The 27,968-nt window shown below is 39.8% G+C and overlaps 1 protein-coding gene across 4 annotated transcripts; it reads right to left on the bottom strand.

Annotated features, from left to right (window-relative positions):
* Nucleotides 1–1,259: 1,259 nt before the first annotated feature.
* Nucleotides 1,260–27,960, bottom strand: trim36 (tripartite motif containing 36). 4 transcript variants are annotated; one of them, XM_040154602.1, is made up of 16 exons: nucleotides 27,537–27,602; nucleotides 26,648–26,721; nucleotides 26,332–26,566; nucleotides 22,335–22,397; nucleotides 20,146–20,226; nucleotides 18,668–19,014; nucleotides 17,696–17,842; nucleotides 16,000–16,095; nucleotides 14,026–14,163; nucleotides 13,711–13,826; nucleotides 12,253–12,374; nucleotides 7,007–7,124; nucleotides 6,712–6,917; nucleotides 3,874–4,057; nucleotides 3,318–3,431; nucleotides 1,260–2,286 (listed from the first exon to the last, which is right to left on the bottom strand). In XM_040154602.1, the coding sequence occupies exons 2-16, from the start codon at nucleotides 26,696–26,698 to the stop codon at nucleotides 1,917–1,919; spliced, it is 2,388 nt and encodes a 795-aa protein (XP_040010536.1). In that variant the 5' UTR covers nucleotides 26,699–26,721; nucleotides 27,537–27,602; the 3' UTR covers nucleotides 1,260–1,916. The 4 variants fall into 4 exon arrangements, with proteins under 4 accessions (XP_040010536.1, XP_040010534.1, XP_040010533.1 ...); XM_040154600.1 differs by lacking the exons at nucleotides 20,146–20,226; nucleotides 22,335–22,397; XM_040154599.1 differs by lacking the exons at nucleotides 20,146–20,226; nucleotides 22,335–22,397 and having other exon boundaries at nucleotides 26,320–26,566.
* Nucleotides 27,961–27,968: the final 8 nt, after the last annotated feature.

A 27,968-nucleotide genomic window follows, 5' to 3' on the forward strand; every position in this document is an offset into this window, starting at 1 on the left:
GTACTTTATTTCACTAAAAAATAATATACTCTGGATTAATATGTACATGGAAGTTAAAAATCAAACATTTTGAAAGATCAGCTTATTATTTGACATTAAAGAGAAGGCAAATATATTGAACTGACTGTGATGGGAAAATCTACAAATCAAACCAAACTTGTTTCTGTGAGGAAAGGTACAGTAGTTAAGGTTTTCCAGGTCTGATAGAGGTAGGTAGCATTGGGCCCCTGTCAGGGCCAGAAACCTGAGAAAACACGCACACACACCAATTACCCTAACCCTCCAGAAATCAAAATATACATGAATGTACAAGCAGACCCATGTGCAGGCACATATACGTCTATTCAAAAACGTGTGGTTGCCCAGCAAACCGTCTGTCTAGTGTGCTCTCTTAGACTGAAATATCTGAGCCGCTTTAATCAAAGCCAATCAACTAAAGCCAATCAACCACTTAGGTGTCTGATAGCCAAACTCACCAGCAACAGGCTAATATGCTACACTTCATGTGTCTGCACTGCAAGTAAACTGGGGTTTTGATAGCAAAAGTACTGAACAGTGTGTTTCGTGATAGCACTTTTTGTTAGAACCTGAATTACTGTGGTGTCTGTTTGTTTTTTTTTCTCGTTGTTTTTGTTTCTGTAACTGTATAAAGGCTGTGAGGCCACAAAGCTTTGTGTTGCTCTTAATTCAGCACCAGAACCAACAAGCTTTGGCTATTAGTGACTTTGTAGCTGTCAAAGTGATGTTGGTTACAAGTACACGGTATTCTGGTACCTGCTACTTTTATGATGTTGAAAGTCACATTCAGTGCAACAGAGGTGAGAGTGAAGAGTTTATGTTAGTGAAGGTGAATGCTTGTGAGAGTGTGACAGTCAGTGTGAAACATCAATCAGCAGATAACTTTATGTCTATAACATTTCAGATGAAGAAGCTAACTAGGTAGTGACCTAAATGTGTTGATTGTAAAGGTTATCATGTGCGAGGCTTCATTCATCATATTGTGCAAAAAAACAGCTGAACATAACCGTGACAAGGAGAAAAAGTAGTGTTTTCTGTGATAAAGTCAAGAGCAAATAGGTAAATGACTAGTCAGAATGAATACCATTAACCATTACAACTTTAACACCAGTGTCCGATCAAACTACACCTAAAAACTCACATACAGTATTTATGCTCATACAGATTTCCAAAATACTTGTGCAGTGACACCAATATCAGCTTGCTAGAGCAAACTAAGTGACCAATTTAAAAAAAAAAAAAAAAAAAAAAAAGGGGCACAAAGGCACTAGTTTCATAGTAGCTACAAGGCTCTCAGGTCCACTAAGATTACATCTACACCTATGCTGCTACATTTAGACAAATAGTTATAGAAAAGAGCCAAAGAAACAAAGCTCACCCAATAATCAATACACGCAAAACAATCTATATACATAACCCTGGCAAAACAGGAAGTGTAAGTGAAAGCTCGGAGGCGTTTCATGTTAAAACAATGAAGATGTAAAGTGGCTGCAGACTAACTTTGCAGAAAATTCCACCACATTAACAGCTGATCATAACTGGGAACTACAATCAGGTCAAATACAATTAACAGATACAGAGACTTTGGTATGTAGAGAAGACCATTCACGTTTATACCAACTTCTCAAGACCTCTGTATTTGGACACTGATATTCAGAGTCATCACCATATGTGCGGGTCATACATTATACATGCCAAGTCTGAATAGGCCAGTCTCCGGCAGATATCCCATTTTCACATTTAGGTCAAAGGCCCCGATCACATCTGCCTCATCCGACCTACAACAAAAACGATTTGGATTGTACTCCATCACCCTGTCAATAAAACCTGCTCTTCTCAGAACATGCCGAAGATTATATCAATTCAGGTCCTAATGCATCAACATACTCCATTCCTCCTCAGAAGGTCAGTCTCTTTGCAGCAACGAACTCTTCCAGTTGAACCTTGCCGCTGCCCATGAGGCCAAAGGCTGGATACATTGTTCCCGAACAATCCACCTGCCTCTCATAAAGGCACCTCATGGTGTCGGCATCGTAAAAATACACACGGCATGCATCATAATCTAGGCACACCCCCAAGCGCTGTGGCATGGGAAGCATGCGATTGCCAGGGTCACCAGAAGTTGCGTTTGCTGTGGAAACAGAGGAGGAAGAAGAGGCCTTGGGAATGAAGAGTTTGCCCATGCCCAGGGTGAGGAGGGTGAAGGGCTGAGAGAGCTCGTAGCATGTGTCCTCGCTGCCGCTGTCATGCCCACTATCATGGTCATACCTGGTGAATTGGGGGGTTCACAGAGACATAAGTGTGTTACTGTTTGTATCAAATGTTATGAAAACTATGTCAAAGCCAAAGTCATAATCAAGTGTAAGACAGAAAGCAGAGTGATAATCTGCCCCAAGTGTGTGAAGAATGAGTTTTGGCCAAAACCGTTCATTAAGGCTACAACTGATGATTATTTTCATTATCATTTATTTATCTACTGATTATTTTCTGAATTTACTGTTTCGTCTATGAAATTATTAGAAAATAGAGAAAAGGGCCAATCACAATTTCCAAGAGCCCAAGGTGATGTCTTTCAATGTCTTGCTTTGTTTGACCAAGTCAAAACCAAATACATTCAATTTACAAATCAAAGAAAGAGACAAAAAAAACTGACAAATATTCAAATTTGAGGTTTGAAACAGTGAATTCGTCGCAACGAACGAATTGTTGAAATTGATATGGATTCATTTTCTGTCAATTGACTAATTGACTAAATTATTTCATCTCTTGTAAAGTTTGAGAGAGCTACAAAGATTTAGGAATTTGGAGAGTCATGTTAACCATTTAAAAAACTGATTACTTATACTTAACTATTCCTCTCAAACAAGGATTTAAGATTTTTCAGGCATTTTCTTTACAGGGAAAAATGCACACTCCACCTTTTAATGAATGAGTGCAGCCTGATGTATTTTGCATTTTGTAATTACCATAGAATGAAAATGTATTTGCGGAAATAATGTCTTCCTTTACATGCTCTTATATGAGCTGGTCCAGTGAGAAAGGAAGGCTTTGTCTGTGAGTAAGCTCTTTATGAGTCTGTGCTGGTTCTCTTACATCACAGGATTAGGTATGACTAAAACGAACTTATCGCTGTAATGACATGTGCGTCTGTGGGCGTTGCAGATGGGTATGTATAGGAAAAAAACAAAAACAAAACAGAATTTATACAATTTGGTTTGTTTCTCTAAATGTCTACTGATTATGGACAAACTGTAAATGATAGCCATGTGTTATGTACATAGACATGTGCTTGCACTTACCTTGGGCTACTGGTATCTCTGGGATTGTGAAACCATTCAAGCAGCTTTGAGTCTGAGGCCACTCCAACTTTAACCATGTAGGAGTACGGTTCCACCTTAAAGGCCCAATAGTGTCTGCAAAACAGAGCAAGCAGGACTGGAATTATAATGAGCCATTCATTGCCTATTGATACACTCATTTTCTGATTTGTCCTCTGACATCCTTGGTGCAACTTTCTCCTCCATGATTAGTGAAATATGCCTCTTTCTGAATGGAGGCTGTACCACCTTCAATTATCCTACCAACTTGTCCTGAAAAATAAAGTTCCATCTCTGCTCTCTCGAATATTTTATATTCTCACTTAGTCTAATGAGCAAGGTAGGCTTCCGCATTGTGTTCTCCCCAGCCTGCGTTTTGTCATTTTTGCTGGCTAATGTGTGCACATCTCATTCCTCTTAGAGAAAATCTTGCACTAAGGGTCACTTTGCAACAGTAATTTGTTATGTAGCAAACAAATCAAGCTGCTGGACACAGCTTCTTTGTACAAAGTCCCACTGTTGTCAGTTTTTGGCATACCTTCCCTGAGAGATGCCCGTGTCCCCAATTATGTAGTCTAGTCCAATATAGCTGCCCGTCTGCACACGTTCTCCTGCAAGGAGAAAGGCCATGCCTGCTACGCTCTCCACGGTGTCCCGTCGCTTGTTTAGAATGAGCCGCTCCGTACTGAAGCCACACTTGTCGCTGAACAGGAAACCAAAAGCTGTATGAAGAGATTTGGGGGGGGGGGGGCCCAGAGGACAGACAAATGAGAGAGAAGACATGGGAAACGTGGACAAGGGAAGACAAAAGTGGAGGAAAGGATAGCAAGACAAAGAAGAAAAAAGAGGAGAAAAACATTAAGTTCAGAAGAGAACTGATTTTTGTGAGCATACACACACAGCACATGCAAAAGGTAATGGTTTATTACCTCCGCCAAGGAGGTTATGTGATCACCCACATCTGCTGGTTTGTTTGTTTGTCAGCAGGACTACACAAAACCCACTGAACCCATTTGCACCGAACTTGGTGGAGGAATAGGGCATGGGCCAGGGAAGAACCCATTACATTTTGGGGCAGATCTGGATAATTTACTATGAATTTGAATTGCTCTGGTGTATGTTCTTGACCATTGGCCTGCTGAGATCATGCTCTGAGCAGCACATTTTCTAGTTCTCACTGTTTTAAGTTAGACAATGGGGTAAGTAGCAAAGGCTGACACATGAGGGAGCTATAACACAATCTTAAAAAGCTACACAAAGACTTATCACACCATGAAGAATAACAGCCTAATTAAACACGGTCCTCATTTCTTATGTGCAGCTGCCATATATATTCCTCATCTGGATGCAATTGAATGCATTCTATAAATAGTTTATAGGCCAAAGGCAACGGTTACCATAATCCAGGATACATAAAGGCTGACATGATTATGCCTGTTCACTCAACCATCCTATGCAATCTGAGTGCTACAGTGGGGAAGACCCGTTAATTTGCATGTGTCTAGGGAAGTCGTTATACTAACTAGGGCATGATGATAATAGTATAAGCCCACCTAGAGGGTGAACAGCCACTGATGCAACAGCTTTATGTGCAGTTATGTAGTAGGGATGCACTGATACTGACAGCCATCATGTCAGGCTAGATTGGAAGCCTAAAATCTAATGTGGTGCCATGTCAGAGACATAAGCAAACTGGCTTAATTTTATGCATTTTTGGCAAATACAAGCTTCTCTAATGATGAAATTTAGGCTTTGTGGTTTTTGTTCACTGACACCGACTGTCTCATCAAAAATAATGGATAAGCTTGTCCAATCTTGTTAATCTCGTTTTTGGAATTGGTTTGGATTTCTTACATTAAAATGCGAAATTTGCTTAGTACTGTAAACCGTTGTACCAGTCATTTAATAAAAAATAAAATAAATAAGGGGGCAAACATAATTGATGCGGCATTGAATTAGTCCGAACATGCAGTTAAGAAGTAGACCTACAATGTTGATTTAGCAGCACCCAGGACAGAAATCTGTCAGCTACAATGAAACCTTGAAATCTGTTGGTTGAGTAGCCATAGGCTCCACAAAAAAGAAACAAACAGTCCTTTTAATTTTAAGCAAGGGAGTGTCTGAAAAAAAATAACAAAAATTCCTTGTGTAAAACCACAACTGTGTCCCCAAATCCACAATCCTGAGTAACAGGGTGCGTGCATGCAAGCAAGCGCGTGCATGTTTTGTCAGCTGCGTTTCACCCCGGCCTGAAATTCCACCTCATTACTGACACACAGTGAATCCATCCGCTCAGTCTTATACGAACCCGAGAGCACAGAAATGTGGAAGCTCCAATCACAACACAAATGACAAGGACACAAATCCAAGCACAGCCATATCAGCTCAGAGTGACATGTCACGTATGCATCAGAATGATTTTGATGCAGACCTCTGCCATGGGAGGGAAAAATGTGGTTTCTGAAAATAAAAAAAAATGCTACCACAGAAAATGCCTCTTCAAACCCTAGACGTTTACACTTACAATATGTAAGTATGTGTATGTAATGACTGCTAGGGCAGAATATAAAATCAAAGTGATAGTCCCTCACTGGGAGAATATGATTTGAATTCAAGATCAGCAGATGGTTTGGGTTTTTAATTAATTCCACCTTGCGTCTGTCAGGCAAGCTTAAAATGCCAGCAACAGATGCAATTAAAGGTCTCTTCATCCAAGCTGTCACACTGTACAACACCCTCCACTCCCACACACATACACCCACACCGATCTGAAACACAATAGCCATTACCATCATGATAAACTAAAACACCATTGTGCTCCATTACCTCCAACATGCATCCTACAAGATAATCCAAAATTAAAAAACAGTGAAGCATCTGTCATCTGATAATCTTCCTAAAATCGAGCCCAGTTCAGAACACTCACGTGCTCTTAGAAGTAAAAGAGACAGAGGAGCTTAGCTGTTGCCTTGGCCAAAAGAGGCCCAGGAACAGGGGCTGGTTCTTCTGACAGTCAAGAGCTTAATCCTGTACATAATTAATATTTTCTGGATTAATTAATGCACTTGGCATCAACAACACAGCTTGTGTTGATTGAGCATAAAAAATAATTACAGTCATCAAGTTTATGGCAGCCTTTTTTCTTTTTTATAAATCAATAACATTTTGTCTTCAAGAACTCAGCCTCACCTTCTTTTCAACATATTCAAATTGTCTCAACACCTCCCTTTCTCCCATCCCCCTTTCTATTTACGTCAAACTAAAGATGCAAAGGACAGACAAAGAACACACACCCATCATGGGGGGAAAAAGGGAACAGACATGTGCAAAAAATTTTCAACTATGTGGAAAACCTCTCCACGCCCCTCAGGCTTACCAGGTGCCGGTGGTGTGTGGAAGGTAACCTCAGGGCTGTAGGGGCTGAACATGGAGTTCCTGCACGTTCGGACCCTGAAGGAGTACAGGCTGTCAGGCTCCAGGTCACACACAACAGTGCTGGGACCATACACCCTGTCTGTAGCCCTCCAGACACCACTGTCCTCACCATCCTCCTGGGATGGGGACTGGCTCGGGCCCCCGAGCCTGGAGAAAAAGAATATTATAGTCAAGTAATTTCGATTTTTTCACATCTCAAATAGTTTATCTATTTGTCTTGCTGTGTTTGCACCTACCTGCGGTACTCAACCACGTGCTGATCTGTGGGTAGGTGATCATCAGACAGCCTCCAGCAGATTGAGGCCTCATTATAGACTCTGCTATTGGACAGGTCAATCAGAGGAGGGTCTGGAACTGGAGGGGTAAAGTGCATGAAGAAAAGGAAAGCGAGACAAGCAGTTAGTAAAATGTAAATTATAAATGCAAGACTCAAAGGCCACCCTCCAATGATTTATGAGTTGTAGTAAGTAAATAGGTGTTGTGTTTTGTCCCCCCGCCCCCAACGTGCAACAGAGAAAAAGGGGTCTGTGTGTGTGTGTGTGTTTAAAAACACATTGCACATGACAGAGGTTAATACTGAAAAAAGTGATTTGCGGTGATTAGCAAGATGTAACAGACCTTATGCATAAGTAGTAAACTACTACAAACACAAGGGAATTCCAATAATTTATCTTAATCATGTTAATTACAGTACTTAAGCTAACTAACTTGGGTTTAAGCAAATGAAGCAGTGTAAGTGTGGCAAAGATTAGATTTGTCAGGCTCAGGAATATCCACTCAGGACAATGGACAAGACTGTCTTGCATAATGGAGCCGGTTAAGAGGTTTTCACAGACTCACTGCCAGGAAATGCACTTTGTAACCCCCCCCCCCAACACAACCCCCTCTCTCCTCCTCTCTCCCACTTTCCCTTTCTTCCATTCCACTCATCACATTTATCATCTTATTTTCACCATTGTTGGTTGTTGTAAGGATTTCCTGTGAGGCATCGATCTGTCTAGTTATGACGTGACATTTGTCTACATACCAACAGCCCACTTCCATTTCGTCCTCATTTATGTCAGCCGCATCCGCTAGGTAAGAATTATATCATTTACAGTTTCTCTCAGCCTAAAGCTCATTTTTCTCCAGAAATAGAGTCACATCACTGTAACCATGTAAATCACCATCTTAAGAGCAAAACATTTTTCTAACATTTGAAACTCTCCCTGTGAGAATGTCCCTCCTCATCTCCTTTGTAATAATTCCCTCTCTCCATTTCTCTCGCTACCCTTCCTACTTTCTTCATCTTCTGAGATTCCCAATTCCTCCCAGTTTTAAAGCTCTTTTCCCCTATAGACGGATTCCCTTCGATGACCAGTGTCACCACTTCCACTGAGCTTTCTGAGCCTCCCAACTTGGCTAATCCTCAATCTCCAAAGTCTGAGCTCTCCAGGAGCTTGTGTCTTTTTATAGCCCAATGCATTTTCATGGACAATTACACCGCCATGTTGGTAATAATGTGCAGATACATTATAGAGTACATTATTAGATAATGCAGGAGTATAGTTACTATTCCAGTGTAAATCACACACACAAATGACAAATAAGATGTCATCTTATATGATGTCTTATGAATAATGTCTGTTTTTTCCACCTGTTTCCAACAGATGGACCAATATATACAGTGCAGTCAGCCATCCAGCACAGCAGGCTCTAATCCCCAGAGATCAGTGAGAAAAACAAAACACAAAAAAAAAAAAAAACCTTATCGATCACCTACAGTACAGGCTGCTGCCAGACAGACAGCACCAAGGCCAAGCTACGCTGCAGGGAGCTGCTTTCTCTTGTGTTCATTTTCATTCTACTGCTCCCCCTGCAAATGTCAGAGCGCTAAACTTTCCACTTGTTATTTCCTTATAATCTTCTCAAATAAACGGTATCCTGTGCTGAAATATCTTTCAGACTGACTTAAAGTGGAAAACAGTTGAGGAGCACTCTTCCCATCCTGACGTTCTGAGGAAACTCCAATTTGAAATGGACCACAAAGGGGCATTTACACTTGACAACAGTCTTTCAAGGCCTCTTGAGAAGCAGAGCATTGGGTCAAAACCCACAGTAAGGCCACAGCTGGGTTATCATGGGAGAGCACAAACGCGCCGTTATCCAAGAGAGGGAGGGATATAGCTATAGGCATTGAGCAAAATCCAACACATACAGCATTACAGATCAACAAGTTGGTTGGTAAACATTGAAAGACTGGAAAATGAGATATTAAGTGAAGTTTTTTCTATGACACTTGAACAGAGGACAAGACATACTCATCACGGACAATAAAACAGAACAGCTTTACAGTCAGTTCAGACAGATTTAAAAAAAATCAGCCTCAAGTTTTTCAAAAACGTCCTTATTACTAAACATAAATGTGTTGGCAGTTTCCTTTATAAATGGATTTATGAGAGCTTAGGGGGACTATTCAGAGACACTGTAGTGGTTCTTCACTGCTGCCAAGACTTCAGTTAAATTACTGTCGTAAATAAATGCCCCCCCCCCACTGCTTCTTTTCTCTCTAAGCTTGGACTAAGAGAATCATTAACTCCCACAGGCCACTTACTGTAGAGTAAAGAAGCATCAATATGACTGCCACCCAACTGTTGCATGCATCACTTTCCCAAAAAGGGTGCAGCAGTGATTGGTTTAGGGTAGCCTAGAATTGAGCCTTTTCATATGAAAAAACCCATTTTCTCCAGTATAGGTACTGTAAGAGAATCAATATCCAAAGAAACAAAATGACGACTATTGAGTTAAATTAAGAACAGTTGAAAGCCTAAGATGAGGACTGAGTAATTTTTTTTTGGGGGGGGGTTGTTTTTAAATGGTGATGTTCATCTCAGGGTATTGTTTAACCAAAAGAAAACTGCAAAATAGGTGATGGAACTATTTAATAATTTGGGGATTGGGACATGCAGATTTATTTCCACTTCCAAACATGTACAGTGTTAACACTGTTTGTCTGCACTGAATAACTATTTTACTCCTGTGTCATCTAGAGTTCGTCTAAAACCGTTAATGACGCAGATCAATTCCACAAAAGAGTGACAGATACATAGCAATTCAGTTTTTTTCTTCCCCAGGTTAAAATTTCACAAGTCTGAACACTGTTCATAATATGAATCAGAAGAAAATTGATTTGTATGGAATTACAGTACATGTTAGTTTTTTGCAAATCTGGTTTAAACTTTAATGAAAATATTCAAATAAAAAAAGGAAAATAACCAGCTGTGTTACAAAAACTGTAAATAAACACCAAAACAGTCAGAAACATCAGCAGTAATTAGTTAATGTTTTGTATTAATCACACATGGTGAAATCAGATTATCTTCCAATGTTCTTCAATTGCCTTCAGTGGTTGATAAGTAATCTGAATATTTTAAACAATGCAAAGTCATCTTTGCACGGTATGTTCTGGTGATCCAAATTGTTCACTGTGTTGTGTTTAATGTGACTTGTTCTCTGCCCTCCTCATTATGTCCGGCTGCTTTTTTCCCCCCACTGTGTCCGTTGAATATTTGATGCTTCAATGACCGCCCATAGCCACAAACTCGTGTTACTCCCAGCCCTGATTGTCACTGCAGTAACTATCAGTTGTTGAGTTGCATCCACTTGGGGGATAATGGCTCTGCTCCAAGAGAGAACTCAGGTTTTGTCTACAATGTTAGCAACAATTAGTTCCTCAGTAATTTTAACATTTTTTGAAGGCTAAGGTCTGGAAGCACAGCTGCTCAAAACTTGACACTTACTTTGTGTCAACACTGACCAACTTGTCATTTACATTGGGCTCACTTTGTTAAGATGCCCCAAACCCCAGGCAACTGTTATTGACTTGCTATGACTTTAAGTGTCACTGTAACTATCTGCGACAATGATATTCAATACTTCTCCCCCCCACTGACACACATAATGATGTCACATTAGATAAGAGCCACACTGAAGGCATATGAAAAGAGCCTCTGCCACATGCAGCCTAATGTCACCATCTATCACTCAGCCGTAACAAGTCTGTTTCAATCTCAAATCCTATCACCATGCAATTAAAAAGATAGGAATGTTAGTACGTTGAATCCAATGTAAACATCATGGCTCTGCTTATGTTAATGCAATAATGGTTGATTAGAGTAAGTGTAACTGTAGTATAGTACGTAGAATTCTCCAGCTTTGGTTAAGTACGTAAACTGAATTCTCACTATGTGAGCAAACAGCTTCATCTGACAATGATTATCTAAGTTTTGACCACATTCTGCAACGTGCACATCAGTCCAGCTGCTTTATGAGTCAGGTCAGAGATTATCACCTTGCAAGGGTCTGATGTTGCCTCTGACCTTTCACTGATGCTCTGATTATTTACACTTATCGAAACATTTTTGCAACCTGCTCAATAATCTGCAGACTTTTGATCTTTGGCCGTGGCAACTTTTATTGATTATTTGTTGTTACATTTGATAACATTTTTAAACCTACAAAGCCGTTCAGTCTTTTTTAGCTCATTGGAGATATTTATTCTAAAAACAAATTCAATTTAAAAATTAAAATTGAAATATTCAAGATTAAATTTATAAAAGTAAAATTAACAAGAAGGAAACTGTTGTTCTTCACCTGACAAAAATTTCAGATAGTATCTATGTTTATCTAATATTTTAAATTTGCATTGGAAAAAATATTCTACCTGGACTCTGACAGTTTAGTATCATTCAATATGATCAGACACATGAATGTCCCTGTTGCTTGAGCATCACAGTCTGCTACATCCTCTCATTTGTGGGAAACTTTTACCTGTGCACAACAAGCCTTTGTAAATCAGCAGACCAGAACAAAGCTTAACAGAGCAGTAAAATCCACTTTGACTATATCCAGGGTTCTACCTGTTTATCCAATTTAGCTGCCTACAGATGACCTCTGACCTTTTGCACAGCACAGTTCAAAGGGCTGTGCATGTGATGAACAGGGTGAGATAATATGGCCGTAATAAGCAGTTTGTCATGTTTTAAAGAGCAAACTTATTTGTTAAACTAAATTTTGAAATGGCTAGGCTCTACATTATACAGACATGAACAAAGACCGTCTTCATCTTCAGAGATGAATAGAAGATGAAAATCACCATATTTTCCAGACATGAGCTGATGTTCATTTTATCCAGTGATTGTTGTTTAACACAGTTTTTCAGGAGGACATGATGTGTGGATACACATCCATGGAAGATTGTTTGAGCACAGAAACCTCCTGAAAAACAGGTTCACGAAGCAGCCTGTAAAAACATGTTAACATTTGATACATCTAAATTTCTCAATCCACATTAAAGTGCTAAACTTGCTTTTGGTAAAATTTGAAGAGAGTGCGCAAGAGTGTTCCTGGGAAAATGACAGCATGGAGCATGAAAATAAAAGTGAGCAAAACAGCATGTTCATTCCCATCTCACACCATTTAAACAAAATAAAATTTGTCGTACCTCCGCCAAAGCACATCTCTTTGAGCAGAGTTTCTTCTCTGGACGTGTCCAACACAAACTCATCAAAGCAGGGGTCAGCTGCAGGGTGGAAGGTCCTCAGAGACTCTGTGGCTTTCTGGATCCTGAAGACACAGAAAAGGACCACCAGTCACTGCAGGCAGACTTTTCCTCTCAGTTATATTAGGTATGTTCCAACATCATTTTAATCAGTCAGCTGTGTCTATATTTAAATTGTCTTTCATAAGTGAAGACAATTTTGTCAACAGGAGAAGAGTGAACAGGTCACAGTATCATGGTCTTGAGAGTAAAAGGGTTCCCTGATTATCTTGAGCTGCTAATGAAGATCAATTATACAGTACAGCTTAGAGCGGAAGACACTCCAGTACCGAGCACTGACTGGACGATGCAGCCCAGAAGTCTTTCCTTAATTGCCCTTGAGTTTGGTAACGTCTGTGCACGTGGCTTTGTATGCTCCTGACACACTCCAGTCCCCCAAACCCTTAATCAGATTGATGCTCTCACACTAAAATAAAACTGACCAAATCCCACTTATAAAATCCACTGGGAAACAGGAAGGTGTCGCTAATGATATATGTGGACAACACAAAATGAGTCATAACAGACTTTAGTTTTGAGGACTTTAGACTGTGGAGCTTGTTAAATAATCCATCTTTATTTTCTTTAATTTGTATTGAATTTATATCAGGTATCATTACTAAGCTGCTTAATTATTAATTTGACAGTTTACTGCAGTTTACAGTCAGGACTTTAGTGGGTAATGGCTATTAATAACCATTACTGTCTGGCTTGGCACAGCGTTGTTATTATTAGGTTGAAGGAGAACACCTTCAAGACACCAGAGAGGCTTAATTACACCGTTACTGTGCACAATTGTTCACTAATCCAATCTAAATGACTGTGATGCTAAAGTTATGTATAAAATTTTATATGTTAATTCTATTCTATTTACATCTTTTTATCTCACAGATTCCCATCACAAATGACAACTCTTATTTTGCACAAGTAGAATAATTTAAATATAAATATATCCCTGCTATTTATTTATTTATTTTTAAAAGACCATAAATATTGTAGGTTACTAACTGGAAGTTATGTGAAATTTTATTTATTGATGCTACCCTTGAACTCTTCTTTCTCCTTAGTTTGGAAATTTGAATTTATATGTATATCATTAATGCAGTCCCAGAGATGCCAATACATTGGAGGCATAGTGGATTAGGTAACATTATGATAGAGTATGTGTTTTTTTTTATGATTTTGCTTCAGTATTTCCTCTTCTTTAATTTACTGACTATAAATGGCTCTCAAACATCTCTTTAATATAAATATCTTTTTGTACTACCAAAAGACATCCCCAGAATACCATTACATTATTGATCAATGTATGGATTCAAAAATGTTGTGATAAATGGTTAAGTCAATAACACCTTGCTGTACCTGACATGCAGCTGCTTTGCAGTCTGTACAAAGCAGGACTGGTCCGTCTCTTTCAGCACCTCCTGAGCGTAGCCCACTAGACCACTGTTCTCCAGCATGCCTTGGTACTCCTCCACCTGGGAAATATTAATAAAAAGCCACTGCATTTTGTAATTACATTCATCCTAGAAGCATCTTTTTTTTTTTTTTTTTTTTTTTAAAGTACTCTAACTGTCAACAGCTACGAATACGATGAAAGAGTATGATGAGTAAAGATGCATGCATGTAAGTAGAGGATACGCAATAGAAATTAAGTTCAGTCCTGGTATTTCATACCTGGGCCTTGAGTTGGTTCAGGCGTCCATTACGAGACTGTTCAATGGACCTCAGCATCTCCGATTTCCTCTCCTGCAGAGTCTCAAAAAGATGCTCAAAGTGCTCGTTGGCTCGGCGCTCTGCTAGCTGGCCATTTTCCTTTGAGAGGAAGGGGGAGAATTTTGTTACCAATGTGTGCAAAGCAACAAATTGGTAGGTCCATAAGTATTTGTCACTGGACATTGACACAACTTTGTAATTTTGCCTCTATTCACCACCACAATGGATTTGAAATGAAGCCATTCGATGTGATTGAAGTGTAAACTTTCAGCTTTAATTCAAGGGGTTTAACAAAAATATCGCATGAACCCTCTAGGAATTACAGCCATGCTTATACGTAGTCCCTCATTTCCAGAGGCCCAAAAATAATCGGACAAACCAACAATTATAAAATCAAGATTATTTTTAATACTTGGATAAAAATCCTTTGCAGTCAGTGACTGAAGTCTGGAATCTATGGACATCACCAAACCCTGAGTTTCCTCCCTTGAGATGCTTTGCCAGGCCTTTTCTGCAGCTGCCCTCAGCTGCTGCTTGTTTGTGGGTTTTTCTGCCCTCAGTTTTGTCTTCAGGAAGTGAAGAGCATGCTCAGTTGGGTTGAGATCAGATGACTGACTTGGCCATTGAAGAATATTCCATTCCTTTGCGTTGAGAAGCAAAGAAATTAACATTTCACAGTATGTTTTGGGTCATTATCCATCTGTACTGCAAAGCACCGTCCTATCAGTTTTACAGCATTTGGTTGAATCTGAGCAGATAGTCTAGCCCTATACACTTAATTCATCCTGTTACTTCTATCAACAGTGACATCAAAAAAACCACTGTATTTACATTCATGAAGGCGTCTCTAGATTGTAAACTTTGACAATGATACGCCTACCTCCTCGTGAGTGTTATTGACCTATATAAATGTTGTGAGGAGGTTTTTGTTCACCAAGGAAAGAATTATTTGATCATCCACTTTAGTCGTCGTGGTCTTCCAATGTTGATTTGGCCACTCCCAAAAGTTTCTGCCATCTGTCTGGTAGGTTTGGGTTTTGTTTGTTTTTTGTACCCCCCTCCCCAGCCTAATGATGGCCTCCTTCATTTGCACCAACATCTTCGGACTGCATATTGAGAGTTCCCATGAACAGCCACCAAATTCAAAACAGGAGAGCATCCTTAACAGAACAACTGTTTCCATTAGTCACACATACTTGGAAAGTGTAGGCGCAATTTAACACTATCTATCCTGAGACCCAGACATACGTGAGGGAAAACTAGTAAGCAAATCCTGTGTTCCCTTGTTTGTGTGGTTTGCATACTGTTTGTTCAGTGACCTGCCTTATCCATACACAAAGACATGTGTAATTGTTCCTCGACTTAACAGACTGGTTTTGAGAAAGCTATATAAATATTTGTATTCTGTAAGAAAAGACCTATGTACAGGGATACACACAAATTAATTCTACTTTCTACAACCAACAACTATATTCAAAAGGGGGTATAGGAATTGCGATTTATCATTTTTTCCACAGGGTTAGGAAAGAAAGACAAAGATATGTTAATACAACTGATAAGAATTCTCTTTGAATAGGAGGAGTAGATGGGAAGTTCACAACCTGAAAAAGGTGGGTCTGAAATTTGAAAATAAAAGTGGAAATGAATAAAAATACTTAAATACAAAATATGTAATAGATTTAGAAAATGGCTTTAAGAAACTTCAAATCCAATCCTTTTGCCTGTTGATTAATGAGTTACATGCCAGGTTAAATGCAATTTCAACCTTTGGGAGATTAAAAAAATGACAAACAAAACAGAATAAAAAAGGACAATATATTAAGAAAAAGATTTTGAAAATAAAATAAAAATTCTACAGTGCATACAGTACAATTTTCAGGAGTGGAGTGAAAAAAGGATGTTGGGAGTTGCAGCAGCATGAGTCAGCTCTCTTACCTCAGTCTGACTGATGAGCAGCTCAAGCTCCGTAATCTGAGTCCTGACTTGGTCCTCTTTGCTAATTAGGTAATGGATACTCTTGGCCAGCTTCTCCTGGTGAGAGGAAACATCAGCAGCATTTACAGTGGGTTTCATAAGGTCTTAAAGTCTGAAGCACGTATAGGTCGACACCGCAATGAAATGACAAATAAATATATGACTTACACAACCGTGACTGAAGGGACATCTGCCAATAACACTACATACAAAAAAAACCTCATTGTAAATTTATGCTATTGTAAGGAACAGAGAGGGATTTGATCAATTTCTACTTATGTGCTCACGTCCACAAGTTTCAGCTCTGACTTGAGTCAAAACATTTCCATCTCATCTTACAACATTCTCGACTGCAGCTGCAACCTGCGGTATTCCCTGACCCTGTACGACACAGTTTGAAGGCCTGTTTCAGTAGGTGCAGCATGTCCAACAACATTCACTGTAGTATCCAAATTATATGACAGGGCATTACTGTGTACCATAGCAACTGAGACCAAACTAAACTACTGCTCGAATGACAAAAAAAAGGTATCCGGGACTGTTCAGGGCATCCGATACGTCTTCCAACAATTTGAAGATACAATGGACACAAATTCATGGGGAACAAATGGTCCCATTAAAAATTAAGCACCATAGTTTTTGTGTCAACACAGACCAGCAGATTGAATTTCTCACAGATTCTGCATTGACTTGCTGAACCACCTAGCATCAAGTCAACCAAGCTGGAGTGCTCATGCCAACAATATATTTCTCTTAAAACCTATTCTGGCAAAGTTTTGTGTTCTTCTGTGTTGCTTAGAGCTGTTATAGCAACCAGATAGTCCTCAAACACAATCTCCTCACATTTTTGTCTGCGAATAAGATACAAAAAACACTCAAACTGACTAGTGATTGGCAAATATCTGATGACCACATGCAAAGCCAATTAGTTTTAACCCAGTAAGCCAACCTGGCTTTCAGTTTTTCTGACAAAGAGAGAGTGATATCTATAGTCTAGTGTCTGTGCATGCCAGCACAGGTCAGGCATTAATATTACAGCAGGAGATGAGAGATTCAGGGACCAGTGGGTGGTACAGGACAACATAAGGTTTTGTTAAATAGATTAGCTATGACCCAACACTAATCCCACTGAATGGGAGGATATTACTCATCAAAAGTCTTTTACTCAGTTTCAGATTTATTGAATGCAGTTCTGTAAATCTAGTCACACTAGACTGAACCTGAGGATCAAGTTGCCTTGAAGCGGGGCCTTAAGTAAACTAAAGATATTACTTTGATATTTTTTATTTAAAAAGGGGGGTTTAGCATAATAAGCCTTGCACAGCAAAGCCTTTTAAAATTGTACAATTTAAAACCTACTAAGAAAGATCACAAAATAGTTGTTATTGGCCGTGTAAAAACATGAATAATTCCAAGTTCCAAGGCTGCTTTGCCTGGCCATGACTCCATTTCAAGCCTTAGTTAACTGTGGCATTGTACTCGAGCTCAGTTTAATCCTTGTTATCATAAAACAGGATTGTGTTAGTCATCGCAGATAACAGCAAAACAAATTCCAGTGTATTCCAGCGATACCCAACATTCTCACACACCCACCGGCCGACACCAAAAGTAGCCAAACTATCTGTTCTCAAAATGTAACAGCAACCAGTTGTGTCACCTTGAGGATCTTGTAGGCACTGCTCATGGAAGTGACTTTGTGGTTGGCGTGGGATCCTCCCAGCTTGCAGAGGTGACACACAGGCCGTCTGCAGACCTCACAGTACATGTTCACCTTCTCCATCTCGTGCTCCGGACACATGAGCACCTAGGATATTAAACAGAACATGAAGTTAAAATTAGACCAACAAATGCATGCGCACACTTAACGGCAGTGCTTGACAGTACAGAATACTGGATGGTGCGTTTACACTTCAGTGATCAAAAACTAGCTGAAGTGAAACAGGAAGGCGACCGATACTTTAAAAAGTATCTAGACAGCTTTCGGTGAGCCATTTCCTGAAATTTCTAAAAATAGGATTTAAAATCAGCACTTTTTTTTTACTGCCAAGATCCCCATCAGACATCTTTCTGAGACAACACGTAGCTGTTCAATCAACAAAAGGAACTGAGAACAATGCAATATAGAGATAAAGACAGTAACTCAAGTTTCCAACAAGACTTCAAATTCTAAAAGTATTCAAAGATCAGTGAATCAGTTGGACAGCCATCAATTAAGCAGCCAGGAGAAGATGTAAGTGTAATGTATTATGAATTAGACTCATATGTTCTGATTAGATTAGGTTAAAAAGGGAAAATTTGCAATAATATTTCTATTGTATGATTTGAGCTATTAAGTTGACTAATCAGAAGGGCCAACTAATATGAAATATTTCCAGCCAGCAATTAATGATCAATAAAACTAGATGCATTCCCGTTTAACAACTGAATCCTTATCAAACATTTCTAATCCATTTGACCTTTCAAAAGAAAAATCTATACCTGCTAATGTTTATCTTTGACTAATGTGTCAAATTTATCACCGGAGGATGTTCGTAGTCCAACTGAATAAAGATCATTTGTGGGGTTTGTCCTCGTGTCTTCAGGAAATTACAGATAAATATAGAAAAAGATGACCAGTGATGTTACTTGCCTTGGGCCTGAAGTTTGTTGTGGGACCAACATACTCGTGCTGAGCTTTGGGCGTGCCCCAGGGGTGGTGCAGCTTGAAGCACTCATTACAATAGCTAGCCTTGCAATCCATACAGCTCTTCGTAGCCTCCTGCTGCTGTGGAGGCTTGCAGATGTTGCACATAATTGCCACGGCAGCGCGGGCAGCCTGGCGGTAGCGCTCAACAATACTCTCCAGGGTGAAGTTACGGAACAACATACTGATGCCGCGCTCGCCGAGGTCAATGTCGTGTTGGCAGCCTGGGCATGGGATGGTGGTTACCCGGGGAGTCATAGACCCTCTGCGCCACCCCGGGGACGAGATAGAGCCTGGAGGGGAGCGAAGGAAGAAAAGTGAGAAAAGATCACGTGTAATATAGATTCATAGCCCTGGGGTCACCCAGTTTCCAGTCTTGTTTGAGGCTCTATTTTGACATGTGAACAACAATGTTCTTTAAATTCCAATTACAGTGAAGGAATAGTTTCCAAGAGAATCAAATAGGGGCTATGAAAAACTGTAGCCCCATTTATGTTCACTGATTCTGGGCTGAGTTTCACAAAAGCAGCATTATATCATCAGCACTGACTTGCCAAGTATGATCTTTAGGCAAAAAATGCCTTTGATAGCCCGTATTGAAATGTTAAGCCTTCACAAATAGGGCCCCAACATGTCTCCCTTTGTGCTTTATTTCCACAATGACAACTACTCAATAGAGACATGGATGTATGAACCAAAACACCAATACGGGGAATATATTGAGCGGTCGTCATACAGGGAAAAAGTCCAGGAAGAGAGACAATCCAAGAGTACTGGGGCAGATTGAGGAGTGATGAGATACAGACTAGTCATGGGGAGGATAGCATCTTTGGAGCTTATAGAGAATACATTTTATTTATGAGAAATCCATTTTAGACTGCAAGTCATTCAGTGTTTACCACAGGAGGGAGAAGTATTTTAAGTGCTCACAATGATCTGGACAAAAAATAATTGTTTTCCTAAAATGAAAGAAAGAAAAAAATATATTACAAACCACAGCATTTTTAAAAATCAAGCAATGGAACCGAATTACACTGTGGAGGACAAAAGTTTTAAATAAAAAAATAAAAAAAAATTAAAAAAAAAATTCTAGCAATTGAACTTTATCATCACATGTCCAGTTCAATGCATCAACACTTATTTTTACATGACAACAAAACTCCTCTTAAAGCAAAGCTGCTTTCAAGAGTTTCTCACAATATTCTGCTTGTTACTGATGCAGCAGCATAGTAACAAGATAGCAACACAGTAACTTGAGGTGGAAACAAAGGATCTGTTACACAAGGTCACATCACAGACACAAGCAGGGTGTGTAAAACACTGTTACCACACACACACAAAGCCAGCAAACGGAAGTCAATACAAGCAGAAATAAAAAAAATAAAAAAATAAAAAGTGTATTTTTTTTTTTTTCTTCTCTTCACGTTTTTGGGGGACAGGGGAAGCGAGGAGTGCTGGATTTATCTCAGTTTGCTGGCCAGTATTTCCACTCTGTTTCCGAGGACCTGAAAAATAAATCAAACACTCCTCAGGTAAGCAAAATATGGGAAGACCATTTCAAAACAGCACTTTGCAAAAGCTGCAGCTGGGGGAAAAGCTGTGGCAGGACAGCAAACAAACTGTGATATGAGTAGCCATGTACATGCCATGTGACTGAGTGACGTGAGCAGAACTGAAGACTGCGACAGTGCAGGGACAGTTTACTAACTAGAGGCAAAATCTATCTAATCAGACAACAAACTGAGCTACTGAGCTTTGTTTGCCACATAGATTGCCCTTCCTACCTGAATTCATAAGACAAAATGTGAATTTAACAATATGATGTAATGTTATGATGAAAAACTTTAAGGTGATGAAGGTGACATTGTCTTGTTTAGACAAGTGATGTCGCTGGATGAAAGGAGAAGTCTGGCAGAAAGCCTTCATATGTAAACCAATGAATGATGCAGCAGGTTAGTTTCAAACCCAGCAAAGACAGTGAGTGCATGTACACGAGTCTTTATTCATGTGTATGTCATGTTGGGACACCACACAGTGACTCAGGTTCTCTTGTCAGGACAGCAGGTGTGAGCAAATGAGACACAGACAAGAGATGCCTGCAGCACTGTGTGTGTGTGTGTGTGTGTGTGTGTGTGTGTGTGTGTGTGTGTGTGTGCTGATTTGTAGATCTGCAGAGGGAGGCATAGTCGAAGGCAGAAACTGACGAGTCATTGCAGAGCTGCTCTCGTGCAAAAAAAAAAAAAAAAAGGGGGGGGGCTTGGCTTTTCTCCCCTGTAAAAATCTTCAGACAGTGTGATGCTTGAACGGATGTAGCATTTTTATGTTTCAATCACAACACAAACAAAGTTATACCGTAAATGTGAGCATGTCTGCACAATTAATCTTTTTTAATCTATTTGTTCAGACAGTTGAGGGAATCTTAAGTATCCAGGGACACTATCTTTTTATTTTTTTATTTCTAATGCAAATAAAAACCTGCGTAGTTCTGTTTTAGGCTTGTTGAATGTTATTTTACTATCCAAATATTTGTACTGAAATTTTGTTCCATTAGAGGCTGCCTGAGGGGGATGTGCATGACTAATTTGTATTTAAAAAAAAAAAAAAAAAAAAAAAAAAAAAAAAAATTTAAAGCTCCTACTATTGAGATAGGAGGATTATATTGAGATATAAGAGACTTTTTTTTCTTATAAAAACATCCACTGAGCATGTCAAATAACCGCATTAGTATAATTGTATTCAGTATTTTTTTTACTTTGACGGCTATCTGACACTTCAATTCATGCTCAAAATGATTAGAGGCAAGTTGAAACAGGTCTCGGTTTAAAACTGTTTCTCAAACTGTAATGATTGTAAAAGTGTTTCCCTTTACAAATCAGTACCCAAAAGGTACACAGGTATCAGTCAGAAAAAGCCAGTTAAGAATCTTAACTAGACCTTCAAGTTCTTCATCGCAGTGAAGTGGCTGTTTTACAAAATAAATGCAAAGCTTAGCTAGTACACACACACACACACACACACACACACACACACACACACACACACACACAGGAAAAATCCTCACCCCTCTTCACTAATTTAGTGTTGGCTCCTTTCAATTCCTTGCTGTCACTTGCCAACGACACTGTCAAGGACTCTACCTCCCTTCGATTCTCGTCTCTCCTACTTTACTCCATGCCACTCCTTTTTGTTTACCTCCTCATCGCTTAAAAAAGTTTTTAACAGTCCCCCTTTGATTGATTTCACTCGTTTCCTAACCTATTTACAAAAATAAAGTTAGAAAATTAGAAAAAAATGAAAGACAAGAATTTTTTTTTTTTTTTTTTTTTTTTTTTTTTTTTTTTTTAAAATCAGATAACTTTTATGCTCAGTGGACGTCTTAAAATTTCAATTATTACTTAGTGTCTAACAAAGAATTAACATGCTTTTCAACATTAAATACAGCAACAGCAGTAAATCTGAAAGAAAAAAAAAATTTTTTATACTTAACGAGTGGTGTGAGTTGTATGGTCGTGTTGACAGGGCTAAAATAGACTAAGTAGAGAAAAGGTAGAACCAAACTAGAGTTCACAGGGATTTTAGGGTTTCACAGGGGTTCTAGTAACACTGTACTCACTACAGCTACTCAAAACACGGAGCCCGCGTCTACCTCGACTTCCAAACGACCTTCGCACTGTGGCTGCAAGCAATGAACAGAGAAGTGAGGTGAGACCAACAAGAAAAATGAAACAATACATAATGTGAAGTGAGGTGTTAAACCATTAAAAAAAAAAAAAAAAACTACATTGGGGAAACAAAGCCAACTTAAAACTTTTAGTTTAAAAAAAAAAAAAAAAAAATGTGGTAAAGGCAATTCAGAGTGAAATACAAAGCAAAAAGTTTAAAATACACATACAGGATGTGAACAGTTAAAATACAATTAACTGGATTTGTGGACTCATTTACAGACAGGGTCTACATTTGAGTGCAAATACATGCAACTTAAAAACAGAATTTAACAGCTTTTCAAGACGACAACTGTTTTCGAAAAATATTAAGTATACTCAGACATCTGTCTGGCTTTGGTCTACAATTTGCATTAAAAGAATAGTTTGGCATTTTGGGAAATTCGCTTATTCGCTTTTTTGCTCAGAGTTAGATGGGAAGAAAAACCACTCATGTCTGTGCACTAAATATGAAGTTAGACCAAGAGGATGGTTAGCTTCAACTAAACCCGTTCCACTGAACATGCAGCTTAAGCCTCAGACTTCAATCATGATATCCTAGATCTAGCAATCAAGTGCATATTTAAGGCCCTTTTACGTGGAACCTGTTTTAAAACGAGTCACCTGAAAATATTAGAGAGTCAGCTGTAGACAGCATTTCACCACTTCATGGAGCTAGCTAGCTGCAGCTGATAAAAACATGCCAGTTATCATTTCAGCTAGCTAAAAAAGGGTTGGGAGAAGCGTGGTTTTGTCTACCTCTGACTGAAATTAAGAACCCATTGTTTCAAAAATTACTGCAGATTTTCAGCAGTATATTTGCCACCGTTGTTAATGTAAACTGCATAAGTGCCGTGAGAGAATACGGAAAAAAAAAAACAGGCATCACGACATTAACTAGCTGGCTTCGCAGTTAGCATACATACGCGAGTGTGGTATCAATCTCATCAAACTGTGGGGCAAGAGAAAGAACAAGCATATTTCCCAACATATATCAAACTATTTCTTTATGACCACTTACACCCACTTAAAAGTGCACTTGTCGAGAGTTAGCTGAAACGTAAATGCGTCATGCTCCGTTTGAGTCCCAGTAACATTAAACAAGATGGCTTTGAGAAACTGATGAAGTTTTAGTAACCACTTTCCCTACCCTAAGCACAGCAAGGCTTGTCCAGGCTGCACACTGATAAATATAGCCTTTAGTCTTTTCTGTCTCTCCCTTCACCTAATCCCTCATTCATTCCTCACAGGCAGGTTGCGTCGCCATGACTACCAGTGATCTGATCTCCCAGTGTTGAGGTTGGTCTGCAGAATTACTCGGGTGCTCCGTTTTAGAGATCATTCTCATAACATCCTTCAAGGTTTCTTCAATATTCTTAGACACACTGATCATTTGTGTTCTGAAATCTGCTGATGAAATGCACTTAACACAGGAACAATCTTACTGAATAATCCCCAAGGGAATTCAAGTTGTACATTATCCGTTAATAGTTCGTGGTAACGGACGGAGCTTAAAGTTTCTCTATGAGACACTGCTAAAATGAACTTTGCTAAATTACAAAAAGTGCATCAATTTACATCGAGTCAGAATGAGAATATACAAATCGCACGGACGCAAGCCCTTATGCACAAACTGGCATGAGATTTGTTTACTCAGAAGCAGGATTTGAATATTTCCTGCATCAACAAATGCAGTCCTGCCAGTAAAGAATGAACTCATTCAGGTTTGGGGGGTCTGAATGAGGGAGGCTGTGTTTGAGAGCCCTGTTTCAGTGGTTCTAAACCATGGCAGAATAGCTCCAATAAAAGCTGTTCACCTCCATGTCCTCTGGAGATCTTTTTAGCCCTGGTCTTCTGGTTTAGATTCGCGGTGTTGCTCTGAGGTTACTTGGCATCCTAAGTTAACTGGATACCAAGTACCACCAAATCAAGTGCTGTGAGCCAAATCGATACTATACAATAGTATACGAACTACATACTAGGTTTTGTTGAATACCGATTGTCCAGTAACTATACGAGATACCCGCTTTATATACAATACTACTTGTTTTGTTTGTTTTTTTTCCAGCTGTGAGCAGGTCCTCAGTTTCCTTTGCACATTACAAGTGTTGTTAGAATGAATACAGACTGTTTTGAGTATACTTTATTTTGTCACTTTCCCTGTATGAACACACAACATACTCAAAACCTGCTTAGAATGAGTGTGTAGTATGGATTTGACACCCAGCTACTAAATATACACAAGTGTTTATCTGCAGCTCCGAAACTAAGAATGCATTTTAAGTCTTAAAGCACAAAGTAAAACATTTAATGTCAGTGATTTAGTGGTTATACATGTCCACTCTGCATTGTATGACAACAGTACACACTGACAGTAAACTCAAAAATTATGTTTTTAGTAGCCTATGCATACTGACCGTTTTAACTAGACTTAACTTTGTCACTTTTCCAGTACACACACAGTCTGTTTAAGAATTAGTATGTGGTCTGGAAGTCGGACACAGCTCTGGTCTCTTCAAGGAAAGTGGACAAGAGTACAAATGAGACGACATCTTTATGGAAATGGCCTGTAGCCCAGAGCTCTCAGAAAGGCAGCCTTGTGTCCCACCGTGCTGTTTTCAAGGCTTAGACCTTGACCTACTCGAGCTCGGCTACAGCAGTGCCATATGTGGGGCAGAAAACTTAAAAATGATGTGACAAGTTGATGTAGCTGCATGCACCCCAACCCCCACCGGTAGCTTTCCCTCACTCCAGCTCAGCTTGGTTTTAAGAGTTTAAAAAGGGGCTTACAGATGTGCTTTGTTCACTCACGCATAGATAAACACCCACATATATACGATTGTACATCTGATTAAAAGGTGGAGTGAAAAGGAAAGCTACTCTTCTCCCCGTTCCTAAAAAAATTTCGAAATGAATACATAAGGCCCTGCACGAATGAAGGGGATGTTTGATAGCCTTGGGCCATCACAGGCAGACAGTGAAGACAATTAGGGCTTGAGAGAGCTTGTCAACATTTCTTTTCTCTTGGTAGACAAAACTACAGCTTGTCAAATTCCTCTGCTGTCTCTTTAATGAAGCCTGTAAAAGCAGACAGGATTAAAAGAAGAAGTTAAGACTGATAATATCGTGGTAACATTATCAAATCATTTTTATGTTTGTTCTAGTTTATCTAGGACAAGAGAGGGAGGAGGGGCAGTGTCTGCACCACACTGAAACCCAGATATATAATAATGCTTTTTTTGTCTTGCTCAAGATTATCCATAAGCTTTTTCACTGTCAACCTTAAATTCGCATTGGCTAGAGATTTGCTTATTGTTTCATGAAATTCTCTTCACAGTGGCACTACCCATTTTATTTGGGAGGGAATCGAATATGCCCTTCAGTTTTCTATTTGTAAGTACAGATTTCCTTATTTGAGAAATGTTTTAAAACCTTTTTTCTTTCCCCACTTATATAAATCCCAGGATCCAGCCATTGAAACCTGTTGAATGCAGCCACTGAGATGACAGCAGAACTAAAAACTGAAGTAGATGGAATTGGGGGGGAAGACAATAAAACGAAAGAAAGGAAGTTGGTATTACTGACAAAGAACTAGTAATGCCTTCCGTGGAAGATATCACAAATCGCCGAAGATGCATTTCATACTTGCATTTCCCGTACAGCACTTGCCTAATTATTATCTCCAATCGGCTCACATAACAACTCAGATAATCAGGCCGACAGCATGAAAACGGTTCCTACTAATGCCTCAACACGCCGCTTTGAAATGCTTTTAAACTTTGAAGAAATCTGAGATCCAGTTCCCTGCACTCATCTGTACACAATCAAATTCTTCCTGTAAAGAACGCATTCATCCAGTCTACAGAGAAAAAAATAAATATTTCTGGTTTTCCTTACCGCGAAACCCACCTGATCTCACAAGCCTGTCTAGCCTCTCCATGGAGGGGGAGGGCACCCTGGACCTGGGGCTGCCCGGCAGGGAACACTCTGAGCCGGCATCAAAAGAGTCCTCATGGTTCTGCATCAGCAGCTCTCTGACACACTTGTGGCAGACGCTGTGCTGGCAGGGCAGGATCAGCGGGTGGGTGAAGAGCTCCTTGCAGATGGGGCAGATCAGCTCCCTCTCGATGTTCTTGATCGGGACCTGGTGATGGAGACATGATCACTGAAAAAAAAAAAAAAAAACCACACTGCTATGCAGACACTTGTTAAATTGCACTTTTACATTTAGGATTTTTTGAATGGAGACACGCCACACCACCGCAACTGCTGTCATCCTTCAACCTAGGATGAAGATGACTTAGAAAACAAAACAAAAATGAGAGGATGAACACAAAGACGGAAATGACAACCCCAGTGTTCTGAGGCAAGGATACAGCTTTCTTTGATTGTCAGAACAACAGCCTATTATTAGGACATTTTCGATGCAGCTAAAAACAGGCCTATTGTCTGCACCCCCAGCTGTGAAAACATTTTGCTGTGTCAGTGAGAAGGAAAAAAAAAAAAAACTGGCCTTTTAGGTGGGTAAATTCAGGTAAGTATGGGGGGCAGATTAATTCTCTATCCCACCTGAGCACACCTTCAACTTCAATTTAAATAAATAAAAAAAAACGCCGATAGTCACAATGACAGCCATCCACGGTGTCTTTACCGTGTTTCTGATACATTACATAAGACAGGATTAAAGCCCGGCTAAATATAGACAAAACAGTTAAATACACGATTCCAGCAGCTCGCGTTTAGAAACCGTTTCCACGAGCTCCGGACCGACGCTTTCCTCCCACGTTTCGCGACTGATTAGTTCATTTATTTCAGGTGGCGTGATTTAAAAACAGAAACTAAAAATAAAAAATAAAAATTACAGAGAGAGCTCAACACATCCCAAATTACGTCTGTCCTCCCTCTGCTGGAACAAGCATGAATTCGAGATAAACGCCTCCACACGTGTTAAAAGACAATACCCAGAAGGACATAGAGGAAGTTTTAACAGAGAGGCAGCGCTGGTCCCGAGCCGAAAATAAAACACGAAACCGTGTCTCGAATCGTTAAGAAATGGGACACACGCCGGCAACATTTTCTTTTACAGCTCTACTGACTGCGGCGAAACTTCTTACAATGTCCGGTCCCTTAACATGCACACCCGGGAGGCTACGGACTGTTAAACAACGGCGAGTCGTAAAACCCCCCTTTTTTTCTTCCCCCCCTATTCTATTTAAAATCTTCTTCCAACAACTCCCACGAATCCTCCCACTCACCGCGGTTGTGCTGCTACGCCGCATCTCTGCAGACATGATGAGGGGACAAAGTACGGCCCGCGTGAGTTGGGAAAAAAAAAACACCTTATCCGTCGGCCCGGAAAAATTAGGAAAAGAAAGAAAAAAAAAAAAGGCCAGAGACTTGTCGGACGCGAGCAGAAGATGCCGACGGCGGACGGCCGAGTGAATTTAAATAGAGTGACGCGGCCGAGGGAGGCAGCGCCGCGGTGAATCGGTAGCCAATTCTCTGCTGCAGTGTGTCCACAGGCGGACCGAGGGAGGGAGGGGGGC

Source organism: Xiphias gladius, chromosome 19, assembly GCF_016859285.1.
Source record: "Xiphias gladius isolate SHS-SW01 ecotype Sanya breed wild chromosome 19, ASM1685928v1, whole genome shotgun sequence".
Lineage (NCBI taxonomy): Eukaryota > Metazoa > Chordata > Actinopteri > Istiophoriformes > Xiphiidae > Xiphias > Xiphias gladius.

Excerpts from the sequence above, each read along its gene's own strand:
- trim36 (XM_040154602.1), bottom strand. The coding sequence starts at position 26,698 with ATGACAGCAGTTGCGGTGGTGTGGCGTGTCTCCATTCAAAAAATCCTA. Across the intron at positions 4,058-6,711 it reads CCACACACCACCGGCACCTG|CTTTTGGTTTCCTGTTCAGC; the intron begins GTAAGCCTGAGG and ends CTCTTCATACAG. Across the intron at positions 2,287-3,317 it reads AGAGATACCAGTAGCCCAAG|GTATGACCATGATAGTGGGC; the intron begins GTAAGTGCAAGC and ends CCAATTCACCAG.